The sequence below is a fragment of the Acomys minous genome (assembly GCF_964271855.1).
Source record: "Acomys minous genome assembly, chromosome: 2".
Classification (NCBI taxonomy): domain Eukaryota; kingdom Metazoa; phylum Chordata; class Mammalia; order Rodentia; family Muridae; genus Acomys; species Acomys minous.
The window spans coordinates 3,316,011-3,335,065 of record NC_140484.1 but is presented as its reverse complement, the minus strand read 5'-3'; the positions used below and the strand labels follow the sequence as shown (position 1 = coordinate 3,335,065).

General features: G+C 41.2%; 1 protein-coding gene across 5 annotated transcripts in view; it reads left to right on the top strand.

Annotated features, from left to right (window-relative positions):
* Positions 1-19,055, top strand: part of ATRNL1 (attractin like 1) — a 566,124-nt gene that overhangs the window by 203,206 nt on the left and 343,863 nt on the right. For all 5 annotated transcript variants that reach the window (XM_084800216.1, XM_084800215.1, XM_084800217.1 and 2 more), the window contains exon 26: positions 2,981-3,059. In XM_084800216.1, the coding sequence (XP_084656342.1) occupies positions 2,981-3,059 (79 nt within the window). The remainder of the gene's footprint in view (positions 1-2,980; positions 3,060-19,055) is intronic.

Below are 19,055 nucleotides of genomic sequence, written 5' to 3'. Positions count from 1 at the left end.
GGAGAAATAAACCTCAAAGGAAGTAGCCAAAACTAATTCTCCACCTGTGGAAAAATAGCCATGAAAATAAACAGTCACAGATATTTGATGGATCCTGTTAAAGCCTTTGGTTTAGCTATAAGGAAAGGCTGATTTTAAAGAGATAGACCAGTGTAGTTCAGTGAGTTAATGTAATCAGCATTTTCTTCTCTTCAGGGAGGACAGAAAACAGCTCCCAGACCACTGCCCCATGACACTTCCCAGGGAATTTAGGAGCTGCAAATCCTGTCATTTCTTATGGTCCCAGATGGAGTTACTGAAGGCTAAATGTAACTCTGTCTCTCACGGCACTGCTACCCCAGCAGGCATTCTCCAGGCATTCTCACAGGGACCGTTGGCTCAGCCACTCTCAGGAGAGTGCAGCTTTGAAGGCTGCATATGTTATGTTGTCCTTAGTCACTAGAAAGGTGAATTTAAGTCAGAAGGAATTCTAAACCGTCTAGGAGAAGTCCAGCATCTTCTCCGTCTCAGAAACTCTAAGCATGTTAGTTGGCATACAAACACCTGCTGTGGCATAAACATTGTTACTTTACAGAGCAACAAATGAAATGCCCTCTGGTGTGTTATTTTTAACAAAGTTTCAATTGCTCAACTTTCCCAATACTGACTCTTTTCTGAGCCAGATGTGCACTGACAGCCTGCTGGCCCAGAGAGGCAGAGAAAGCACCCAGCTGACCTTTCTCCTTAGCTGATGTCCCCGAAGAAGATCTTTCCCCATGCTGCCTCAAGAAAAAACAAAACCCAAAACAACAACAATAACAACAACAACAAAATCCTCAAATGGAATTTCCCTCACTTCTACTTCCTGTGCATCTCTATCCATCCTCCCAACTTCCTCTTACTCTCTATGGTTTTTTCCTATGTTCAGTCACTGTCAACTGGTTGCTTGCTCTGCCTCTTGACCTATGGCTGACTTTATTTAATCTTGTTCAAGCAGAAAGCTCTTGGATTAAAGGGGTGTGCTAGGGCTGAGCCACATCACAGCTAGAAACAGGCTTTTCTGAGAAACACAATCTTGGGGTTCACAGTGTGATCAAATATCCTGCAGTACTCTGGTATTCAAATTATGTTTAATATAAATGACTTCATATATAAGCTGTGGTCTACTACTATAATTGTTTGTAAGGACAAAAATGACAAAATTAAGGTCAGATTAAGTGTGAGGAATGATCAGATTGCCTGGTTTTACATTTAGCTGCAACAAAAATGTCAGAGGAAAAACACTTTCATGAGAAAGTCAGCACCACTCTTTATGCCTCACTGCCCCCTGTTTAACCAAGTGCAGGACATGGCCGGAGTCCTTAGGGGAGCGAACAAGCCGCTCACAGCACTTGGTCCATATTACCCATTGATGGTAGTCATTTTTATGTTAAATGGTATCAGTGAGTTCATTCGGAATGGTAAGCTTTTATCCTTCGTGCTGGTAATTTTAAGGATATAATGATGTTGCTGAAGTGTAACTGGCCCTTAAGACTCTAAAGTACCAGTTTTCATCATGGTTTTAACATTTGCACAACTAACCTGAGAGTAGCTTGAGAAAATCAGCTCCTGTGGAGATGACTAAGGTCTAGACAGAGCTTCTCAACTCACACAATGTTGGCGGTGTGTGTGTGTATGTGTGTGTGCGTGCATGTGTGTATGTATGTGCGTGTGTGTGTATGTGTGTGTGTGTGTCTGTGTCTGTGTGTGCGCGTGTAAGTGCATCTGTCTTATATATTTTAGGTGGTTATGCAGTATCACACAATACCAATAAATGTTCACAATAAAAATGCCCCTAAGCACTTGAAATGCCTCTTCAGATACAGAAGAAGTCTCAGAGTGCAGCGCACCAGTTCAATTTTCTTCAGCACAGAACTGAACTGCTGTTAATGGTCTCAATGCGCGTGTTTCCATCATCTGAGCTAGCAGCAGAGAGCACTGACTGGTGAGGTAGCGGTTTCTCAGATGACTGCTTAATTAGGTGAATTACACACTTGCCACTATCAGAGTTTACCAGGGATTTCTTCTCTAGGAACTAAATAATCTCTTGAATCCTCTTTAATGGTAAAATGCTGTAATTTTGGCAGTACTAAAGATACAGATTTACAAAGTTAATCTTCTCTGTCTGTCTCCCCCACAGCCTCTGTGTTCTGGTAGTACTCTGGTTAAGTCCCTGGCCTTTAACTAATTAGGAAAATGTTTCCCACTGCCCAAATGCCCAGACCCAAAATCTGTTTTTCATAAAAAGAGAAGTGCATTCTTAAAACTGATATTTTTAGTTTTTAAAAATATCCATTTATTCATTTTTATTTTGTGGGAGGAGGTGCCTCCATGCCACAGTCACATGTGGACACCAGGGACAGCCCCTGAGAGTCGGTTTTCCTCTTCCACATTGAGGGTTCCAGAGCTCAAACTTGGGCATCCGGGCTGCTGGCAAACACCTTTCCCTTGGAAACACCCCCCCTTGGAAGCCCTTTAAACTGAAACTGTACATGGTGCCTATAATTTAAAGAAGGATTCTGGAGTGTAAATCTGCATTTGTTGATCTTATAATGAGTCAAAAAGGATAAAAGAACAGAAAATTACTCAGAAGATTTCAAAGAATAAGTGGTTCCTATCATCATCTGAGAATAAAGAACATTTAGTTAGATTACAGGCAGAGTTCAGATGAAAAAGTTTATAGAAAGTGTCCTCTAAAATGCTGTATGTGATACAGATATTGATCATTAATATCCTGGATGATGTTATTGGTATACAAAGAGAGAGAGAGAGAGAGAGAGAGAGAGAGAGAGAGAGAGAGAGAGAGAGATACAGTTATTTAATTATGAAGTTTTTTTCAAAGTATTTTTTACTATTTATCATGTCAAATTCTTCTCTATATTTTAATTCACTTTAAATTATTTTACTTTCCTGCATATTTCAAGTAAATTTTGAATACAGTTATTTGTGCTTTATTTTCCAGTTGTTTTTTGTCCTTACTGCTGGTGGCTGCTGTGGTCTGGAAGATCAAACAAACATGCTGGGCTTCTCGACGGAGAGAGGTGGGCAGTCGTATGGTCTAATGTGTCTGGGAGGGTCACGCAGACATGGAGCCCTGTAACTCACACGTGTGCTCTAATGTGTCTGGGAGGGTTGCGTGGACACGGAGCCCTGTAACTCACATGTGTGCTCCTTTCAGTATGAATCTGTCAGATCAACTTTACACATTAGGACTGAACAGTTTTCGGTTTTTAAAATTTTGCTGTTGACAATCACCGTAATTTCAAGCAGTATCTGGGCATATATTGGTCAGCTGTAGGTTTTTGATAGTATTAGAATTCATAGTGAATAGAGATATTAGTCTGTCAAGTAATCAGTAATAAATTTACTCAAACAATTAGTTGTGGTGTGAGAAGAATGTGTTATAGGAGTCTCTGTTGAACTTAAGAGCTTTGAGTATATCTATACTTTTTGCTTTAGGGACGACATCTATTATTATAGCATTGTTTCTGTTGGGGAAGGTGATTGAAATCTTTTCCACTTCTTGATCATCTGATCTCCCAGCTATGTCTGAGGAAGCAGGTCCGTTTGATGCACTTCTGTCTCAGAATTAGCCACACTGTTCCTCACAATTCTTACGTTGACGAAAGAAAGGTTATACTTTCATACTGTATCAGCTGATGACAGAAGCACAGTAGAAATCAGTTTCTTGTCTTTGACATATTGGCTAGTGGAAAGGAACAAGAAACTCTGAACTGGTGAGCCCATACCCGATTTATTGTCCTATGGCTTCCATAATTAAAAACTCTTAGTTTCCATCTGTTGATCTACTACATTATATTAATAATGTTATTATAATAGTATCATCATTGGCAAATCATTTGCTGTGCATTTCTCAGCATTTTTATGTGTCTGTGGAAGTCTACTAATGAAACAATCCAGAGTACTTGAAGTTACAGAACTAGTGAACATGACATGAATTTATAAGTTTCCTATATACTCAGTGACTGCTTTAAGGTATTTGGAGATTTGAAGTTCTCTCCTCGCCACGTCACTATTCATCTTTGGTCTTTTGCTCATCTGTGATTCAGTAAATGGCCAGTGATGAGAATTAACTTGATGGCGCTCAGTAATAACAGAGGAATCTTGGTGAAAGGAGCTTAATAAACACAGCCACAAGCGAGAGTCTGTGTGGACTCCAACAGTCTCTGGGCCTGGCCGACCGTGCAGCACAAAAGGCAGAGCCGAGCCATAAGTCATCATGGAGGGCAGTCAGTGCAGAGGCCACTGGCCATGGAACAGAGCTGGTAGCAGTGTTTCTGTAACCATGGGACAAATGAGGCCCACGGTGGCCTTGGACCTGTGTTCTGAAGACCAGTGTTTAGATATCTGCTCTCAGAGTGCTCAGCTTGGCTCTGCACCTGCAGCTCCATGGGTCTGACCACGAGTGGGTGGGCTGTGGAATTCCCTTATTGTAGTAGAGATGGCGGTGGGATTGAATCCAGGTCCAGCTGAATTCATATAGAGATGCTTTACTTAATCAATTATTTACTGTTTGAAAATATAACACATTTACTGTTTGAAAAAATTATTGTTTACTTTACTTACCTAATATTCACTCTCTAAATGACAACTGAGATTTGCTTAATAGTCTGTCACCTCAGAGTAGTGATGCTGTTTTGTTGTTTCACTCTAGAAGTTGTAAAAATAAACTATATTTTGATCATGTTAAAATATCTGGTGGATGTAGAATGGATTAGGAAAACCAGCAAGGAGCAAGTGTTACTGTTATTAGATTAGCACATTCCACAGAAGCACGTGGCTCCGGCCGTGGCTTCTCTCAGGAAGAGGCCTCTGCCTCTAGCTCTCGGGACCTGATCTTCTCTGTCGTGGACTTGGTTTGCTCATCTCCGCCTGAGCAGACAGATCTGCAGGACCCGAGAGCCTCTTATACTGGAATGTATGCACATTGCAAATATGTTGATTTTTCTTTAGTTCAGTTTTACTGAATACTTTTAAATGGAAGACATTAATGTTGTAGGAGCAATTTGTATGTTAATGTCCACTAAACAGTATGTTATCCCAGTTGGCTATGGGAGGCCAATTTTGATAATGATATTTATTTCACTAAAAAATTATTTCAAGGTCTGTTTTCATAAGGCCCAGAGATTTTCAGGATACTTCTTGACTAGTGATTGTTTTAATTAATAATGAAATTCTGATTCCTCGATTTGTTTTCTGGCCTCTAAATATGTTTGAACTTATTACGTGTGCCTATAATGATAGCTGTATTTTCAGAGAGTGTGTGAGCAGAGGCAAATGCTGTGTTTCATTGCCTCCTGTTAATCAGCATGAGTAAGACTGTCACGGCCCATCAGTTCAGAGCTTCACTCATTGCTGTCTGTACTGGACACTGGGTGTCTGTCTCTCTCAGAAACACTGAGTTAATTACTAATTATTGCTAAGATTCAGCATCACCTGTGATTGACGGAATGCTAGTGTGTCTGCAATGATATTTTTCTTAGAATTTTTGTAATTGTTTTCATAAAAGTTGTGTGCCTTCCCAAGTACAAGGACTGTTTAAAACGAGGGTAGTGTGAATATTCGCAGCTTGGGTTTGCCGGGGCAGACTGCTTCTTAGTTTCTGGCATCTTGGCTTCTCTTAAACGCGAGACTACATTTTGTGATGCAATTTTAATATCAGACACCTATGATTATTATTCCTTTTGAATAAGACACCTAAGAACTCAAGGGCTCTTGAGAGTCTATAAGGGCTTAACTTTTGATATTACCTCTTCAAGTTGGTTTCTATGGTAACTTACCCTTCACATAATATGAAACCTTTCTTTTGGCCCATGGTAATGAGTGGGGACAATAAGTGGATATTGGCTCACTTGGGGGAGAATGCACCACCGCTGCCCTTTATACACACAGGTAAGTGAAAACATTCAGCTTCGAGGACATATTTTAATTTTTCTAGTCATTACATTAAAAATATTTGTTTGTAACTGCTGTGTGTTTTAGCTTATAAAAAAAGCCAACTTTACAAGTTGATGTTTTGAATGTCTTCATTTAATATTGGAGCTTGAGGGTTTTTTAAGTGTGTGTGAGTGTTTAGCCTGCGTGCACTGTCTGTACACCACTTGAATGGCTGTGGCCCGCGGCCCCCAGGGGGATGTCTGATGCTCTGGAAATGGAGTAAAGATGTTGTAAGCTGCCTGTGCACCCTGAGAATTGAATCCAGGTCCAGAACAAACAGCAATTGTTCGTGATCACTGGGCTCTCTAGTCCCGAGTTTGAAATGTTCATATACTTGACTAGCAAAAGGAAACTATTAATACATGGATATGTTAGTAGTTGAAATAAATAAAGCATTTTCTATGTGGAGACTTTTATTTTTATATTCCTTGAGTGCTGTAGTTGGAGTATGCCATAGTGAGAGTCTAACTCAAAGCCCGCACCTGAGCCAGGGTGGCTCTGGCTTCATGCGTCCCCACACTGTCCATGTGGCTTCACACCTGAGCCAGGACAGCTCTGTCTTCATGCGGCTCCACACTGTCCATGTGGCTTCACACCTGAGCCAGGGCGGCTCTGGCGTCAAACAGCCCCACACTGTCCATGTGGCTTCACACCTGAGCCAGGGCGGCTCTGGCGTCATGCAGCCCCACACTGTCCATGTGGCTTCACACCTGAGCCAGGACAGCTCTGTCTTCATGCGGCTCCACACTGTCCATGTGGCTTCACACCTGAGCCAGGGCGGCTCTGGCGTCATGCAGCCCCACACTGTCCATGTGGCTTCACACCTGAGCCAGGACAGCTCTGTCTTCGTGCGGCTCCACACTGTCCATGTGGCTTCACACCTGAGCCAGGGCAGCTCTGGCGTCATGCAGCCCCACACTGTCCATGTGGCTTCACACCTGAGCCAGGGCGGCTCTGGCGTCATGCAGCCCCACACTGTCCATGTGGCTTCACACCTGAGCCAGGGCGGCTCCGTCTTCATGTGGCTCCACACTGTCCATGCAGTTTTAAATGCTGAATTTATTTCTTATAGAGCATCATTTCCTTTATCTATTCAGTCAGATTTTCACTTCTTTAAATTTTTACAAATACTAATGTAGAATTTAATCACATTATTTCATAAGTCATTTCCAGGATATTGTGCTTATCCTGTGCTTAAAAATAAGTAAGAGAAAGTGGCAGGCCTAGCTTGATGTCCTATGAACTTAACCGTAGAGTGTAGAGTCCACAGCATGAAATCTAGATTTGGATTTATTGTCATTAAGATGAAGTTTTAATTGAAAATGATGAACTAAAAAGGGAGCTTTGATTTTTATCTTGCTGTATTACAGACTGATTGATAAACAGTAATAACAAAAGGAAGAACATGGGCTAAATTTGTGAGAGAATCTCTATATTTAAAACACATGCAACATCTTACACACAGGCACATAGTGCTTAGGGAGCTCCTGCTTACTGTGCTAACTGTGGAGTGAGGCTTGTCTATGGATTTTTTTCTTTTTCTTTATTTTTGGAAATGAGGTTAGTAATTGAAGTAAATGTGATGTGTTGGATAAACATATGTAAAATTAATATCATTTGCAATGGCTTTTAATAAAATATGAAATATGAAAAACACTTCCTGAAATTACAGCTTTTAGAAATGTTGGGCATTATCGTTGTGTTTAGACCCAATTATTTAGCTAGATTAAGAAAAGTCCAATAATAGTGACTTTCTCTCAGTAAATATTATGGGACTGACCAAAAAGCCACATTTTGCATGCAGACAAGATCTGTGCTCAAATATATTGGCTGTACATGCTTAGGTCTTTTCTCCCAAATTTTTACTTTATCTAAAATGTGAAAACCTTCATTTTAATTGAGTTTCATCAATGAATACATTGTATTTAACCATTTCTACCCATCCTGTAGCTCCTCTTGTGTTGCAGGCATGCACACACTTGTGCACGTGCACACACACCCTCCTCAATCCTGTTTGTGTTGCCTGTGTGTGCACGTGCTTAGGACTGGGAAGCTGATCAGGCCTGTCCTACAGAGAGCTTCCTTCTTCAGCAGCCAGTGGCTGCCTCGAGCCCTTCTTAGAGGGGTGCAGGGTGTGGCTGTGAGGAATTCTCACCCATGCATGCTGGTGTGTCTCCTGGCCTGCTCATATGCAGGCAGCCACATTGCTGAGAGTCCATAGGTGCAGGGCACTGTCATGTGGGAAAGACACCACTTTGTGGCTGTCATCCCTGTCTGCTGGTGCTTAAGAGCCCTTCCCCTGCTGTTCCCCCACTTCCTGAGCTTCAGGTGTGGGCTTATGTTTTCAATGGCTAGACTGTGCTGAGCACCCATGGCTCCTTCTTTGCATTTGACCATTGTGGATTCCTATAGTAGCTTGTCTTCTGCAAAAGGAGTTTCTTTGGTGGGGACTTGGTAGTTCACTTGCCTGTAAGGATGGTATGTGGAATACAGTTGGTGGCTGTGTTAATTTAGGAAAACGGCAGAAGCCGACTCTCCTGTAGAGGCCCTGACTTCTCCAGCTAAAGGTCTTGTGTAGCGTACGTTATTCTGCACGAATGCCCTTCTCCTGAATTGCTCCATGTCCAGTTCTACTGTGGCTCTTCTGGCATCTCTAGGGGCTCTCCTGGCATCATCTATTGGGGCTCTCCTGCCATCTATAGGGGCTTTCCTGCTGTCTATAGGGGCTCTCCTGGCATCACCTATAGGGGCTCTTCTGGCATCTGTTGGGGGCTCTCCTGGCATCTATAGGGGCTCTCCTGGTATCACCTATTGGGGTGCTCCTGGCAACTCTTTGGGCTCTCCTGGCATCACCTATAGGGTCTCCTGGCATCACCTATAGGGGCTCTCCTGGCAACTCCTGGGGCTCTCCTGGCAACTCTTGGGGCTCTCCTGGCAACTCCTGGGGCTCTCCTGGCAACTCTTGGGGCTCTCCTGGCATCTGTTGGGGCTCTCCTGGCAACTCCTGGGGCTCTCCTGGCAACTCCTGGGGCTCTCCTGGCATCTGTTGGGGCTCTCCTGGCAACTCTTGGGGCTCTCCTGGCAACTCTTGGGGCTCTCCTGGCAGGCTGTTCACTGTTGTGGTTCCCAGGGTTTGTTTGCTCAACTTGTAGCCCACTTGTGATACAGATGTTCACTGACGCAGCGGGATGAGAGTCTCCCTCTGGTGTCTGGGCTTCCGAGTACCTAGAGAGAGCACGGTGCTCTAGTGTGGGATCTTTATCTTTTTGTAAAGCCAGGGAGCAGTATTCTTGAGTGGCAGATACAACATGTGAATTATGTATATTATCTTTCCAGTTTAAAGAAAAATTCTTTAATCTAGCAATTAAAATGTAAATAATATATTCTATAGATACAGAACTGCCTATTCTTTAAAGTAAACTCATTTGAAGATATTAATAGAGGACCTTTGTATATGAAAACTATTTTATATTATTTTTAAAAATTCTTGAAGTAAACTCTGCCTTCTTACCATAAGACTTTATGTAACAGAATGAAGTACAGCAGTGTTATTCCTACCATTCTTTCTTCTAGTAACTTCCTCAAGTATTGTTCCAGGTCTCTTGTTCAGAAAACACAAAAGCAAGTCAGGCTGATCAAATCTTAGCCTGAGAAAATTGTGCATCTTAAAACTTCCATTGTCTGGGACACCACGGCATGCTCTTTCTGATATCTTATACTTACTGGAGTGGCATTCCGTGTGTAGAAACAGGCATCACTAGAACTGAGTCTAGAACTGAGAACATGAAGGATGACCATGATTTTCTAATTCTATCACAAACAAATACTTAAACTGCACCCAAGAAAGAAGAACCTAAAATTTTAGATTAACGCTTTTTATCAAAATAGCATTAATCTTTACCCTAAGAGATATATAGTTTTCTTTTCTATTTGCAGATTCCAGTAGGGAGTGCGAGCACATAGGGACTAAAGAAGCTATAATTCAAATTTTAGTCTGTCAGATTCCTGAATCTAAGTTCAATGAACTATATAAAGAATTCAAAGATAGGCTAAATGAAAGCAGGTTTGATTCTGTAATTAGTCATTTATAATGTACCCTAAACATCTGTTTGTCCTAGTAGGAATACGCTGTGGGTTGTGTAAAGTGAAGACACAATCAATTCTTATTTGATGAAATACTTAGGAAGAGCGATGCTCACTCAGTTCTAGCACTGTGGCCCTTGCCCCCGAGAATGTCCATTCTATATGTATTCAAAGGCCTTTTATATTTAGAGATTGACTTAATAATATAAAATTCATTCAGAAAAGAATATAGAAACAAGTTAAATGAGCTAATGTGCTTCTAAAATTTTTCTGTTTAATAATCGATGTTTTCAGAAATGACCTGAAAGGATTTTATTTCACTTCACGTATGTCACTGGCCAGGACAATATTGTTTACATTTCATGGATGCAGTGGTGCCTCTATCAGAACTCCTATCTTACAGCAGGGTCTGTGTGACATCACCAACTGTAGAACACCAGTTGGAGAGATATTAAAATTTGTTAAAAGGTGTCCATTGTGGGTAGAACCTACTTTTATAAGGTGTGTATATTTGTATGTATGTGTGTATGTGCATGTATGTGTGTGTGTGTGTGTGTTTGTGTGTGTGTGTGCTGACATATTTGTGTGCCATGGCCCAGGTGTAGAAGTCAGAGAACAACTTGTGGAGTTTTTTTTCCTCTCCTTCCATCTTTTCCTGGACTCTAGAGATAAAACTCAGGTCATCAGGATTGCGCACGAGCACCTCGGCCGGCTTGCTTTATGTAAATTTGCCACAGACAGAGGCATTTTGGAAGAGTGAACCTCAGTTGAAAAATATGCTCCCTCCAGATTGTCCTGTGTGCAAGCCCATGGTGTGAAGAGTCCAGCTCACTGTCAGTGGTGCTAACCCTGGACGGTTCCTCCGGTGCCATAAGAAAGCAAGCTGAGGAAGCCAGCAAGCAGCATGCCCCCATGGCTCCATCTGCATCAGCTCCTGACTTCTCTTCGATAATGCACTACCAAGTACATTATAACTAAACCATTTCTTCCCCAAATGGCCTTTGGTCTTGGTCGTTTTTCACAGCTGAAGAAACTCAAGGCACCGTTACACACCGAGCCCTCTCGAGGGCTCATTGCCAGTGGTTTCCAGTTGAGTGGACTTTTAATATCATCTACAAATATTTAGGAAATATAGTGCATTTGCACATAGGACATGTTAATTGTATAATGTGTATTTGATGTATGTTAGTATATATGGTACTACAGACATGTGCGTGTGTATATGTTTATGTTTGTGTACCACAGGATTATTGCATATGTGTAGAAAAGGAAATGATGGGAGGAAACTTGAGCCCCCTGTGTATGTTCGCTTGTTTATTTATTTATTGTTTTTAATTTTTTTGAGATTATAGTATAATTACATTTCTCCCTCCAAACCACCCATTACTCCTCCTTGTTCTCCTCCAAATTCATGGCCTCTTTTTCATTAATTGTTATTGAATACATGTATATATACCCATATATAGTCATAAACTGTATTTTAAGCCCATACAGTTTTCATATATTATAGTATATTGTATAAGTTATTACAGAATGATTTGGAAGGAGATTGAGTTTTGACATTGGGATTGACACAATGTAAGTAATCATGCTTCTGAAACTGATCATGCTTCTGAAACTGATAATGCTTTCAGCATCTCGTATTAACTCATCCATATCATGTCAATTGATGCTTAGACAAAGAATTTGACCATGGTCTTACATTCAAATTAAGATGAATAGACAAATATTCACACGTACACTGAGCATCCACCTGTGTGGTACCGTTACTCTTGTAGAATTCCTTGTTGACTGAATAGGATTCAAACATTAATGTGGAGAGCTTATGGGTGCTTTGCTTCATAAACTTGGGAACATCAGAGTATCCACCTGTTTCTACCTTAAGGGAAAATGCTTCTCATATGATCATTTTTATCTTAACTGATTTTGAATTGTCCAGGACTAAATTATTGCATGGCAGGATAAAGTTACCTTAATATCCTATTTTATCTTTAACTTGGAGTACATACGGTTTCCCCTGACATCAAGTTCTATAGTGTTGCTTTCACAGTAGCTCAGTTGCATGACTTGTGACATGGAGACAGTGAATACACCCAGTGACCCTGACACTGTGCATAAACCCAGAGAGAAACCTTCTGTGGTTGACTTTGTGTCTCTGGCTGAGGAGCACATCTCGTGTCCCGGCGTCACCGCACAAGGATGCCTGCTGCCTTTACCTAGACACTGCTTCTCCTGCGCGACTGCGATGCTCATTTCTCTTGAGCTTCTGCGAGGCTCCTGTAATCACAGTTTGATTTAATTTCTTGTCACTGAATGCCATGAGTGGTCCTTTAATTGTGTCTGTGCAACACAGTCTTTAGAGTGTATTGAATGAACATGGTATTAGCTTCACTTACGATTTGAATTTTGAAAATGAAAGTCTTACATGTTAATTGTGAAACACACTCTTGTATTTTCACTCCACCTTTGCACGTGGGCAGCAATGCAAGTTGAGTCTACTGCACAGCCAAGTCAGGTTGGTTTGGTGGACAGTTTCTTCTTCCTCCGAGTAGCGGTGGTGGGGACGCCCTTTGACCCTGAGCTCCTTTTATAGACCTTGCTTCCCATTCTTTGGCAAGTTGGAACCATGAAGTTTCATTCTCGTAACAGGAGGCAATGTTTAGAAGTGGCTTTTCTTTTTGTCAGAAGCAAACACAGGCCGAGAGCCTTCAGAACGGAGCATTGCCCAGTGAGGGACAGTTTATTATCACTCAGAGCAGCATTGTTTGGGAAGAGGTGAACTAACATAAATTTAACAGTTTGTATCACTCTCTTGTTTTCATGTATTTTAACGGATAATATATCTTTTACTTCGGAACTCAAAATTACATTCTTGTCCAGCTCCGTGATTTTTTTTTCTATGCCGCTAACCAGTTGGTTTTATTTTCCTAGTTGTATTCTTCTAACTTTATTATCTGCATGCACAAGCTGTGTCAGCCACACTTTTTCTATATTTTCCTCATGAGTGCCATCATAGTCTGTATTATACCTTTAACTAATTTTATCCCTCAATCTTTATAAACTAATTAATTGTTGTAATTTTAAATTATTTATCATCTTAAAGTGACATTTACATGAGTTAATGAGATTAAACATTTGTCCTTTCATAATCATTATTCCTATTATTGCTGTCGTGAAGTACAGCACGTGTATCCCCTAGTTAACACATGCCTCTTGTTTGTTAATTGCTACATGTGTATGTACGTACGTTCCCACCTGCGCTCTGCTCAGTCTGTGTGATGAGGCTGTGTGCATGTTTCCCAGGCTTACATTTGGTGCTGGCTAGCCATTTAGTTCTCCTCCCTCGGAGGCGCTGTTCCCGCCCTCAGCATCCCTCTGCTGTCCCTTGTTCTTGGTGTAGAGTTGCCACCTGGAGTCTTTCCCCCGCCCACTGTCGCATGTCTGTGCGCATGTCTGTTTGTGTCCTTGTTCAGCTTGTGTGTGGGCTTTGTGTGGGTGAAGCCTCACAGGCTCCCTTCTTAGGAGCCCCCAACCTGATTCTCAGAGTAGTTCTAAAGTCATCCTGATTTTGGAGTACCTCTTCAAAACTTTATAGTCCTCGCTAAAATTTATAACAATAATATAGGTAAACCCAAGAAACTGTGGTACATATACACTATGGAATACTACTCAGCTATTAAAAACAAGGAATTCCCAAAATTTGTGGACAAATGGATTGAGCTAGAAATGATCATAATGAGTGAGTTAACCCAGAAGCAGAAAGACTCAAATGGTATATACTCACTTATATCTGCATACTAGCCCAGGGGGCATATCCCACAAAAGCCTTCACTTACCAGGAAACTGGGACAGAGGGGAGGACATCCCATTGAGACTCTAGATGAGAGAAGCATGAGAGAATAGCAAAGTAGAAGGATCCAGAGGGTCCTAAAAACCTACAAGTAGAACATTATTTTAGGCAGATTTGGGCCCATAGGTCCTGCTCAAACTAAGGCACCAGCCAAGGACAATACAGGCGGTAAATTTTAAACTCCTACCCAGATCTAGCCAGTGGTCAGAACAGTCTCCACAGTTGAGTGGAGAGTGAGATATGACTTTCTCACGTGCTCTGGTGCCTCACATTTGACCATGTCCCCTGGAGGGGGAGACCTGGTGGCACTCAGAGGAAGGACAGCAGGTTACCGAGAAGAGACTTGATACCCTATGAGCATATACAGGGGGAGGTAATCCCCCTCAGGAACAGTCATAGGTGAGGGGAATAAGGGGAAAATGGGAGGGAGGGAAGAAGGGGAGGATACAAGGGATGGGATAACCATTGAGATGTAACAAGAATAAATTAATAAAAAATTAAAAAAAAAGAATCAAGAAAAAAAAAAGAAAAAAAATATATAGGAAAACCCTCAGTTCAGTAAGACATTTAGGACTAGGAGGCCAAGCTGAAATCCTAGAGCTTTAAATTAACATGCTGTTAAAATGTTTTATGTAGTGTGTGTTTGCACAACTCAAATGCTGGTATAGAAAGCTGATATAGTGATAAGGCCATTAGGTTACTCATTTATTATATCTTTTTGGGGTGTGTGTGAAAGAACAGTACTAGCTTTCACCTCTCAAGCAGCAGCTGTGCGCTGTGGGCCTTCAGCAGGAGGGCTTACTCTTTTGCCTTAACTGATTCCGGTGACTTCGCACTGCTCACTCTTCAGCTAGTGGTGCAAATGGTGGAAGCCCTGGGCGGCAGTCAGGGTGGGAGGCCTGGGCGACAGTCAGGGTGGGAGGCCTGGGCGGCACTAAGAGGGAGGGGAAACAGGCTACCAGGATGAGACTTGATAGGCTGTGGCCATGTGGTGGGAAGGAGGTCCCTTTCTGTCACAGACCTAGGGGAGGAGACAAGGGTGAAAGAGGGAGGGACGGAGGAACTGGAAGATAAAAGTGAGGGGGTAACAATTTAGATATAATGTGAATAAATAAAAATTTGAAAATGAAAAAAAAAACCCAGAATTTCAAAATTAAGTTTACAGTGGCCAAGATTTGCAAAATACATGCAATTGAAAACCTGAGCAGCCCTCATGTCATTTGAACATCATGCTCTTTGAACATCTTCATGATTAATTACTGTTCTCTATTAGATTTTTCTATTAATGCAAATGTTTTTCCTCAAAATTGCAAAGTAGCATGAATGTCACAAACATGAGGTCTAGGTTTTTGTTTGTTTTGTTTTGTTTTTAATTTCCTCAGTAAAAATACTAACATCCTGTCTTTAAGTTCTTCCTTAAGTGGACTGCAGTGTAGTCCACAGTTGAAAGTGTCTCTGAGTTTTGAAGCCATGTAAGGCTCAAAGACTCTAGTTACAGTGTGCAAGAGAGACGAGCCATTGCCAGGAGACGGGCTTCTGCTTGTCAGAGTGGAGCCTCCATCGCAGGAGTGTGGAGACTGCACCATAATCTTCAGGACCCTTCGTGCCTGGCAGATGCACTGACATGAAGCAAGTAGTAAATCAGTTTTGCTTCCTTTAGATAATTAGTAATTTACATACAACCTTTGGCTATTCTTTTATCTTAGAATACTCATATAAGTTGCATAAAATTGTTTTCCATGTACGAAGTGCTTTGAAATGCAAAATATAATTAAATTCTCTATTATTTTAGGGCAGTCTTGTTGCTAAATGAGGCTGTTGAGACAGTTGTGAATATTCACGGAGTCTGAGTGGAGTACGGGGGAAGTTGAATGATAACCTCTGTGGATTGCTTTAAGTTATTTTCCAATCAGTTGAAATAAATGAAAATGCCTCAGTATTTACAATGCCACAGTTCTTCTTCCGTAAGCATATTTGTAAGTAGCTGTGTCGCTGGGGGACCATGCTGTTTTCCATCTTGGGTTAAGGAGACGTGGAGACTGGTATTTACAGTAGATTGCCTGCAGGGACCCTGTCTCGGGCGTTAGCACAGGGAACTGCGCAAGTACCCGGGTCACTAGTGCATTAATAACTGTGTAAGCTGCAGTTAGTCACGGATTATACCCCAGGTCTTTGGAACTGCAAACCAGTCCTGGACAAGGTGAGTCAAACAGCGTGTCTGCTTGTCCAGTTGGTCACACTAAAATTAGTCCACTCTCTGACTCCCTAAGACACAGGGCAGTGTTGTTGTATTATTGTAAAGCATAAAGATTTCCTAACATGTTTGTCACCACTGAGCTTAGATGTGTAATATTTATATCTAGAGCATGAGCATTTTGTATATAATCTCAATATTTTACTAATTAGTAGTGGTGTATTTTTTTAGACCACGATTGTGCTTTTTTATTTAGAATGACTGGGTATCAATTCATTTTTAAGCTATGTAGGAGAAATTTTTCCCAGGTGAAAACATACACTTTTTTTCTGAAGGTTAGTTAAAAATTAAAGCTTACCCATTAAAATTGATCTACTATTCAATGTAGCTACTTTGTCAAGAAAGTTTTATATTGATTAAATATGTTTATTTGATAGTGTCATTAGTGCTACCATGCATTCCAGGAAACTACTCAAAGATGGAGAATTATTACGATTAATTTCACTCTCACTGTTTCTGTTGATGCTTCCTATTTTTAATCCAGAATTTTAATCATATCCTGATCAAAGTTGTGTATTAATGTGATCTCTTAATTCAGTGCCTGAGAATAGTTTCTTTATTTTAATAAAGCATATTTAGATTTTATGCCTTGAAATTAGAAATTCCCTCCTCATTATTTAATAAGAAAGAAACATTTTAGTGACAATTCTCTAGTTTTCAAATGAAATAAATTTCCCAGATAATTCTGGGAAAGAGACCGTGAGTAGCAGCCCACTGTCTGTAATCACTTTTTGTTTAACCTCTATAGAACCTCTGTAGCCTTCCCTCTTGGTGGGCCGGTGCCGCCCCCGTTTATCTGCTTGTTACAATACTTAACGTTCCTCATTATTGTGCATAGGATTGCTTTTTATTTTTCTTAAGATAAATGTTTGTGGATTTCAGATGAAGGTGACTTTGTACTGGAAGCTGGCAGTTAACGATAACAGCGAATAACTTTATGAATGTGGGCACACGGAAACCCGTCTGGCAGAGGTTATTGTCACACATAGTAAGTCGCCCGCAGTTGTGCAGGCTGTTGGGTCTGGGAGATGTGCACTGGTTCAGCCCAAGCAAAAGCTTGTATTGTAAATCTTTTTATCAATACTGAAGCTCACAGGAAACAATGCGTCCTAATTGGCCTCATCTTTTTTTAATATCAGAAAATTATTATTGAAAGTGAGCTTCTTACACTGAAGGTAGGCTGTCCACTTACTGAGGGATGCACTGGCTTTTTGTGTGATTGCAGATTTAAGATGCAGAGCATCAGTCTGCTTGCACCATTTTTAGCTTCTTTGAATCACAAAGCGCCAACGGCCCCCTCTGCAGTGCCACATGGTGTGTGCTTGCCAGGCTAGCTCCTCACTGGGGAAGTCTCACCAAGTTCCCAGGCCCCGGGCTGAGTTTAGCGTTTGTCCAGTTGGTATGGGAGCTGGCGGGTGAGGAGTAATTATAGATAGTTTCTCATTAGCGTGATAGAACAATTGATGTGGCTATCAGATTTTATTTTAATTAAATCTGACTTTGAAAACAATATGTTCATATCATTCAAATGAAAATGAATGAAGTACAAGCTGAGAGCCGCTACTTGTGCTCACAACTTCCGCCCTTCTCCCTGGGCCCCGTAGACGGGCGCTGCTGTCTTATCTGCCCTCCCAGAGCTCCTTGACGCTCCAGTAAACGCAGCTGTGCCACCCCACATCTGTGATTTCTTACACAAAACACTATAGTTTCATAATTCATCAAACCAGAGGTAGCATATCGCACATGCAGAACAGTTCCCTGTGGTATCAAGAGAGAAAAATAATGAAAATTAAGCATTGGCATGTCAGCGATTGCCAAGAACATTGCAAAGTCAGACATTATAAACTGCGAAAACTCACAGGTTGGAGGTGAATAAATGTAGTCTGTCCTCTCTACCACGCATCGTGGTTGTTTCTAATCATATTGAGTGGGTATCTCCATGCAGACTTATTTATTGACAGGGTCTACACAACGCGTACATGGTCTCGCAGGAGACTATATCCCAGTTTTTCACATATCCTACATCCATATATCCTAATTTACTTATTCCCCACATTCATACTCTATTTTTCTTTTTCACTGTTGAGACCTTATACTCGGTCCCTTTAATGTGTGTGTATGTGTATGTGTGCGTGTATGTATGTGTGTGTATATGTGTATGTGTGTGTATTTGTATGTGTGCACGTGTGTGTGTGTCCCTGGTGTAAATCATGAATGAGGTTGCTTGTTTCCCCATAGCATCTTCTGTGTTTATCACCACACTTTTCTTCATAGGATTGCCTGGTGTGTAAGTTCCCACCAGTTGAGTGAAGAGCATATGGGAAAACTGCATTTTTGTAATTTGCTAGAGAAGATACATAGTGTCTTTTAAATTGTACATTGTGAATAGTGCAAAATAACAGTATTTTCTAGTGTTCACGAACCATGTGTTTTTCTCTCTTTCTGCAAACTATTTGTCTTTTGCTCTGTTTCTTTTGGGCTGTTAATCCTTTTTAACCATTTTCATTTCTGAAAGTTCTTTCCACCTAGTTATTTAGCCTCTGCCTTTGCTATGAGCTGTGTTTTTCTCTGATTTTCTTTGATTTTTCTTTGGTTCCTTGAACACTCCCCTAACTCATTCATGTTCCTGTGATACTCTCATGAGCTGTGCAGCTTATAGTGATAGAAATGTATTTTACACAGACTTGGGGTCTGGGGAGTCTAAAACCTAGATGCCAGCAGAGTCAGTGTCAGGTGAGGGCCTGCACCTGTTCCCAGGTGGTGCCGTTCAGATGTCTGGTCTCATGGTGGAAGGGAGTGGCCAGCTCTCCTCCTCCTTATTTCCTTAATTATTTCCTTATTTATTTATCGATTGATTGATTGAAGACATTTAATGCCAATCATGAGGGTAGA